General features: G+C 37.5%; 1 protein-coding gene across 1 annotated transcript; it reads left to right on the top strand.

The window, feature by feature from the left end:
• The first annotated feature begins 334 nt into the window (after positions 1-334).
• On the top strand, positions 335-5129 carry LOC139719226 (phospholipid phosphatase-related protein type 1-like). The gene is made up of 7 exons (XM_071630656.1): positions 335-598; positions 1209-1347; positions 2392-2575; positions 3021-3078; positions 3407-3583; positions 4260-4406; positions 5067-5129. The coding sequence occupies exons 1-7, from the start codon at positions 335-337 to the stop codon at positions 5127-5129; spliced, it is 1032 nt and encodes a 343-aa protein (XP_071486757.1).
• Positions 5130-8378: the final 3249 nt, after the last annotated feature.

The raw sequence follows: 8378 nt of genomic DNA, 5'->3' as shown, positions 1-8378 counted from the left end.
ATTATATGTACGACCTATAGCTATTTTTGCCTTCGTATAATGTACATTTTACCAAAGAAACAAGCAATTATTATAACTATAGTCATGTTAATGATACAATATGTATCAAAGCTACATTGATGTATACTTATTCCAGGGAAGTGAGAGAAAACGTTTTAGTCTCACTTCCCTGCTTATTCATACCATTTTTTCTTTTTAACTCGTCGAGGACGAGCTGATTTTTCCATAAAGAACATTTCTCATAGACACCTGCCCGAGCACTCAGGGCTTGTCTTCAAATAAACAGTTCACATTTCAATATACTCGCGTACAGGTGACTTTCAAAACATCCAATATGGATCCATACGAAGTGGAAGATGAACCTCGGATGGTGTCGAGGAATCCCATGCTCGTGCCCTGTTTCCTCGCCGTCGACTACATCTGCATGGCAGGCGTGGTCGTGCTGTGGTTCGTGCTCCTCTTCACCGACAACCTTCCCGGAGCGGCCAACCGTGGGTTCTGGTGTCACGACCGTTCGCTCCGAATGCCGTACTTGGAAGATGAACTCTTCACGGAACAAGTTCTCTACATCATTTGTTTTGCCACCCCGTTTATCATGGTCAGTGACGTCTTGTACCGACAAAGTGCACTTTTAAAGATAATCATTTGCATTCGTCATCTATGCACTATAGTATGACTTATCATTCAGAAAATTGTTGTGATTCAAATACATGACGCAAAGTGGTTTATATCGAATATCCCGAAGAGGTACAATATTGGGACGCTGCTATAAAACAGATAATAAATGCACACCATTGGCCTTTAAAATGTGTCAGCGTAAAAGAGGTGAAATTTTAATACCTTTAAGTTTTTCTTTTTTTCCCTTGTCTTCGACTTTGTCTATGCAAACAGACAAGTTTTTGATAAGCTGCAACTCCAGTACAGCTCCAGCCATGTAACTACAGTAGTCAGATGAGACAGTGGACCTAAATACGTCTTACAGGGATTGATAGCTCTGAGAGTACGTGTACGTCACTTCAGGGATACAATACCGTGACTAGCAATTAACTTCCCGTTTCAAGTAGTAGCTTGAACGTTGTATTTTCTACTCGAAGACAAACCCATTAGCAGACGCGAGAGTCATAAAATACTCACGAAAGACGATTGTTATGATGATGATGATCAAGTTTTTCTCGAATTTTGTTGTGCCCCTCCCCCTTCCTCACTAGATTATGTATGGAGAGTGTATGTTGGCTCTGTGTTCGTGTAAGAAGATCACTGATGAGATGATGACTGGGAGAAGGAAGATTGTAAAAAGTTGCAGCCTGAAGCTTTACCCTGTCGTCAGGAGAATACTCAGATTTTCAGGTGGGAGAAACGGTGAACATAGCTCAAGTAAATGATGTTGTCTCGCACATCTCAATCTACTGAAGGGGCAGGGTTTAGGTATGATATTTGAAGTGGAGGATGAGATGCAGTCCCCATTTTTAGGCTTGACATTTTTTTTCTATCATCTTGATTGTTATCTTGCTGAATAGGAAACATCTGATATAAACACACACACACGATCACAGCAGACGCTCGTATACGCCAATGCCCTCTAGCGTTCACACATATAAACACAACCCTATCAGTTCATAAAGCTGTGAGACCTCAAATCACTACCTTTCATGTTATGTACTTGAAGGCCCCTTACAAGGGCAAAATATCTATTCACGTATATCTTATATCGTATTTGCTGTTAAATATAAATTCATGACTAAAACTACATTTTGTTTATTCAACATCATTGTAACTTAAGCTGCCCCTCTGCAACAGCATGGCTTATTGCAGTTACTGTAACAGAATACAGTGTTTTGTCCTTTCCACCTTTTATTTCGGTATATTGGTGGGAATGGTCTAAAAAATGAAATGTCAATGATGATTTAATGTAACATTCTTTTTGGCTATGATTTTTTTTTTTGGGGGGGGGGTGTCATAATGATTATCATGTGAAGTATGATGAGGACTATTTGCTTGACGAACCCTAGACCAATTTTCTATTATTTTTTTATTATCTTTTTTTTTTGGCAATGTTTAGGAGGAGGGGTGTAGAAGGGGAGCTGTCATTCATTGATGCAGAATGGTTTTCTTTTTGCTGTTTTGTACAGTGTTAATATCAGATTACTAGATTATATATATATATATATATATATATATATATATATATAGATAAAATGTAGGATCTATTTCCTGAATAATTTTGTGTAGCTAGAAATCAGTCTTCCACGGCCTGCTGGAAATATTACTTTTCTTGGTGACGAGCATCTATATGACGGTATTAGACGTGCATACCCACTGACAATCCCCGAATTTCACAAAGAAAGCAGGTTTTACTCTTTATAATTGCATCCCCGTACCCTCTCTCCAAAGGTGTGTTCGCCAGTGGAGCCTTTGCTACGTGGATTATCACCGATGCCGCGCAAAGGGTGACGGGATTACAAACACCCTACTTTTTGACGGTGTGCCGTCCGAATCTCACCATCATCGACTGCACGCGCTTTGTCCCGAACGCCGTGTGCACGACTAAAGACACCCTTCTAATAGAACAAGCACGGTAAACGATAGATCATGTCCGGAAATTTTTGTTGATTTCATATAGCATATACGTCAAGATCGCTTGGAGATGTCATGTGTCATGGTAATGAATAGATGGTAATTTTTGTCTCTCCTTGTTCTTGTACAGAGGAAACTGGATGGAAATAACTAAACAAACCCCTGCTTTTCAGTCCTCCAGTCCGAGATTTTTAATACTATAATATTTTACTTCAATTTTCATTTCAAACAAAGATTCAACCAAAGAGACATTTAAAGTGTATCGTACTAATGTAAACAAACAAAATATTTAGATGCAACAAATTGATCATGTTTGAACGCTTTTAGTTGCCTGAAAGTAAAGAAATATACAATTCATTTTGGGCGTGAGCTTCTTTCCCCTAAGCAGAACAGATAAAGAAGAAGAAAAAAAATATTCTCTCCCTTTTGATTTTTGAAATGTACAGACGTTCCTTTCCGTCTTTGCATGCATCGCTTGGGTCATTTACAGCTGTGTTCACAACGGTGAGTATCAGGGTTGGCAACAATCTTTTTGAACATAACCTTGGAAGAGCGCTTTCATTTTTTTTCCTTTTTGTCATGCGCAATAGGTCTACCGTTTCCTATCTCATCAAACTCTCAGACACATCTCGATTTAAAAAAAAAGTCAATCAGATTAACGCTCATATTAGATCAGAGCATTGACCTATTGGAACAATAAAATCAAGTGTGTCTTTTGCCTTTCCTCGTTTTCTTGCCAGAAAACTCCACTTGATGTCGATTGTCTAAGGAAAATGATTGTGATAATAGTTTGATTGGCAAATGTCTCAACTTGATCCCTTTATTTCCCCAGGCGTATTTGACGAGCCAGGTCCAAATACCATGCACGCGGCTACCGATCCCCCTGACGTGTTTGGCGCTCCTCGCTGGCAGTTTCCTCTGGGGAGTGACCCGGGCAGCTCGCTACAGACACCACTGGCGAGATGTGTGGGTCGGGTTCATGCTTGGAACAATGGTGGCGCTATACCTGGTAATCGTGGTTATGAATTATGATTTTTGGAAAACGTGGAAATGCAATTGCTTTATTCCCTGTGCCAGTTGTCAAGAGTCCAGTGTACAAATTTATTCTGTCCATTTACTTCACATGATGAGTCTCTGCTGTCTAAAAAAAAAAAATAAATGGGGGAAATAAGTATTCAGGTAAATGAAATGTCAAATTTGTATCGGTGAAATAAAATTATTCTTTATAGCTCAGCAAAACTGAATAAACTGAACACTGTTCTCTAAGTGTACTGTTATTGTTGAGATACTTTAATCAGGGAGGTGGAATGATAAGATCAAGACAATCCCTTTTCAAAGCGCCTCCTTTCGATTTAAAATTGCAAGAATATTCTCTGCAGATTAATTTTGATCAGCATTCATATCATTTAACTGTAAATATGATTTGTTGGAGAAAAACTGATAGTATTTAGCAAACTATCATCAGACAAGACAATTAAGGAACAGGTTTTCAAATAATGGTGTATAATGTCGTTATCTATTGTCTATAACAAAGTATTCGTGACTTTTGAAAATTGAAATAAAGATATACTTTTGACACGATCTGATCGTCAGTATGAAAGAGAGGAAAAAGGCCTAAATGGGTGCTTGCAGTTAAGTTTGCGCTAATCTTTTCCTTGTCATTTTCTGCCAACTCCATGGAACAGGTGTTTGCTGTGCTGTCTTGTTTTGAAGAGCGCCCTCAACAAGACCCGGCCGCAGCAGTACGGAAGGAGCCGAGCCCAAAACCATCCCCGCTATCCGGTTACAGACTTCCGCGGCTACGCGCATGTAACGGTGGACACCTTGCCCAGGTATCGTCGAAAGACACTGTCGACTTTTTGTGGATGATACACTCAAACTAAACAGCAATAATGTACAACCTGTAGTACGATTTTTTGAACTGTTTGATGTCTTCTTTACAGGGGCCGCGGAATCAGGAAGGGGGGGGGGGGGAGTGGTGCTGAGGCTACAACTTGGTACTCAAAGAATGCTGCAAGAAGTTTTTGCACTTTCGGTTTTATACATCGCATCAATCTGGCATCAAATTTCTTGTTTGACATGCCACTACGTAATCCCTCTTCACCAATGTCATAAAAGGGGAAATCCGGTCCAAAAATAAGTTAGTCTGACAAAAAGAGTAAATTCTTACGAGTTAAATGGTAAAAACGACTGAAATGAGGAAGTCATAAAATTGGGAAGTTTTGCTAATTTCTGCAAAACACTTCTTGTACAGTGAATATGAATATGCGAATGAGTGAGCTTACCGTTTCGTAACCTCACATTTTTCCATTGATTGTGTACAAAAAAAAAAATGACGAAAATTCAATGTTTCTGTCAGTCTGAAAGTCTGAAAAATGAAAAATTGAAGTCTGAAAAATGATGTTATTCCTGATTGAATAACTTCAGAACAGTGATCAGTTACTAAGTACTTTCCAATGCTGACTTTCTCTTTCTCTTTATTCACTGTCCAGAACGGCCAAGCGTCCTATCACAATCCGTCTTTCATCGGAGACAGTTTCCACAGAACTCGCTGATGACGCTCCGCAGACCATGGATAACGAGCTACAATCTTGCACGTCTGACGTCTGTATGGGTCGTCAACTTTGCACAACGCACCATGTAACAGTCATTATCAACCTTACCGATATCTTGCCAACTTGCAATCACTCACGAAGGAGGTCGAGGAGTCGAACATTGCCGAAAATTGATAATATTTTGCAACATAGATAAGAAGAATGTTGTTACAGCAATCACAATAAGATGATAACTATAATTATGATGATAACTATAACTATCTACTATGATAATTATAACACGAGGTGTGTCAGCAAATCCAAGTGATCTGAGTTATACCGTTTGAACATTATGATAAGAATAATGCGGGCTTCTTTGCACTCACTCGTTGTCAGTTGACTTTATGCAAATACTTTATAGTCATTTTTGTATATTATTCATTTTGTATGTGTTAAAGAAGTAGGCTACTCATGCGAATCTGATGTTTTCGGTTTCTGTGCACTATCTGACACTAGAGTCATATGTATGTGTATTAATTAGGCCTAGAGTGATGCTATCCCTGGTCTGACAAGATTCAAGATTCAAGATTCAACTTTATTTTCACCTCCATCAAAATGAACAAAGAAATTATGTACATTGCATATGCACGGGATATTTGTGATGTGATACAGAACAAAACTTGAAAAGGTACATTAAAAAATTATGAAAATGAGAAGTAGATGCGATTACATCTTTGTTAAATACATAAAGCGTATAATACAAGTCAACTAAGGATGAGGATGGAAGTGGAGGGTCCCACTAAGAAGCAAAGCTTGTACGATATGAGACCCTCAGAAAATACACAAAACATCAATATAAAACACAATAAACGAACCGATGTCAACTGACATCAAGTTGATTGGGAAGAGAAAAAGAGAGAAAAGGAAAGGAAAAAAAGAGGAAAAAAAAAGAGAGAAAAAAAAGGGAGGAAAAAAGAGGGAACTACAGCATGTGCCATCGTGGACGCAAGCAATCTAGATTTCATAATGTAAAATAAGTGATAAAATACAAGCTGGATTGAATGTAATGCAAAACATTTTTTATACGTAGTTATGTTGGTAAGAATGTAGGAGAAAGAGAAAACACATCGTTATATTTAGAACACAGACAGGGACATACTTAGGAGGACTTATGTAAAAAAGAATGATGACTTGACTGAGATGATAAAGGGAAACTAACTCTGTTGGATGTTGTAAAATTTCAATAAAAATGATTTTAATTTATTCTTGAAGGAATTCAGAGGTTGAGCTGTTGTAATGTTACTGGGAAGTGAATTCCAATACTTTGGCCCATCGTAAATGAATGTGTTTTGAGCCAACAAAGTTCTCAGAAATGGCAAATGGAAATCATTTGATCGCCGAGTTGGATAATTGTGAACGGATTGATTTCTTTGAAACATTGTTTCAAATATATTTGGGAGATTATTTTTATTATAATTATACATAAATTGTCCTAGATTAAACAAATATAAATCATTAATTTTCAATATTTTATGCTCATAAAACAGTGGGTCAGTATGGGACAAAAATGCAGTATGACATATAACATGGAGTGATTTCTTTTGCAATAAAAGTAATTTATCTAAGAGTGTTTTATTTGTATTTCCCCATGCGAGAATACCGTAACTTAAATATGGCAATATTAAGGATGAATATAATACGAGCAGGGACGACAAAGGAAAACAAAACTTAAGCTTATTAATTATACCAATATTACGTGAAATAATTTTACATATACTGTCAATATGAAATTTCCAGGAAAGCTTATTGTCAACTGTTACTCCAAGAAATTTTTGTATGGGAAACATTTTCGAGTGGAGTACCATCTAAAACAATATCAACAGGTAATGCCTCAGTAGAATTACTAAAGAGCATATATTTTGTTTTTTGAAGATTAAGAGATAACTTATTTTCTTTTATCCACTGGGCAACATTTTCTAATTCTAAATTTATTGTATTAACAAGGGTAAGAAGATTATTGTGTGAAAAAAATAGATTTGAGTCGTCTGCAAAAAGAATAAAAGAAAGAACATCTGATGATCTACAAAAATCATTTATGTAAACAGTAAACAACAGTGGACCTGATAAACTTCCCTGTGGCACCCCACATTTAATATTTAATATTTGTGAATTACAACCAAAGATATTTTGAAAGTCAATTAAAAAGTCGGCTGGAAATGGATACGAGAAACAACAGACACGAAAGATGACTCATATCGGGGAGAAATGCATTGTTATACTGTAAGAACACGTTTTTCCAACCCCCTCCCCCGCAAAAAAAAAGAAGCTCATGTCAAGTTTGGGTGTCCAAAGAACGTAAAAAAAAAATCAAAACAAGACGCTCTTTCAAAACATGATAAACACTTGTATTAGCTCAACGAGATCTCTATAAGTATAACAAAAGCGTTCTCATGGTCATGGAGTTGGTGGTAGAGGTTTTGGTATCTACAGCTGCTTGGTAAGGGAACTAACTGTTTGTAACTCTGCACCTGTCGAGTAAAATGGCAAGTGGAGTGTGGTGCGCCACTGACGTACAACTGGATTTAGCAGAGCCAGGTAGAAACGGTATAACCGTGAACTTTCATTGATGATGGACTGATTCAGCGAAGCTCACTCCTATTGCTGTATTCGTAAGATGACACTAATTCTATATTTTCTGCTGTCATTTTTTTTTTACAATTACAAGTAAAGTAATTGAGCCGAACATGCATTTTCAAGTGTGAGGTGGCCACTTTTATACGCAATGTTTCCCTTTGTCTGACTGCATAATCAATCTAATCTTACATACATACATGCGTATGCGTACAGTTAAAAGACATTACAACAAAATACTGGTGTGGAAATGAAGTACACGTCAGTCATTGGTAAAAATAAAATGATTATTCGACCTGCCTATGGTTATGTTCACTAAAGTGCCGAACATCTTCCCCTCATTTCGTCTCTCATTTTTAATCCTCTACTTTTTGAGCACGTTTTTGTGTGAGCTAGTGACAAACGACACAACACAATAGAGCCATGATATTTTCAGCTCAGTCAATATAGACATAGCGAAACCTGCATGACTGTTTTCAAAAGCATGTTCAATGGTGAGGAATGGGAGTTCCCCACATAGGAAAATGTTAACTTTAGATGTCGGGGATATACGAAATGCGTCGATCTTAGGATTGAAAATACCTTTTTTTCGGGGCAGGAGGTGTAGTCTTTCCACTCCGACTCGGGATCTAAAATCCT

The sequence above is a fragment of the Diadema antillarum genome, unplaced genomic scaffold (assembly GCF_040938485.1).
Source record: "Diadema antillarum isolate AM-2024a unplaced genomic scaffold, OU_Dant_1.0 scf00000107, whole genome shotgun sequence".
NCBI lineage: Eukaryota > Metazoa > Echinodermata > Echinoidea > Diadematoida > Diadematidae > Diadema > Diadema antillarum.
This window is presented reverse-complemented; position numbering and strand designations above follow the sequence as displayed.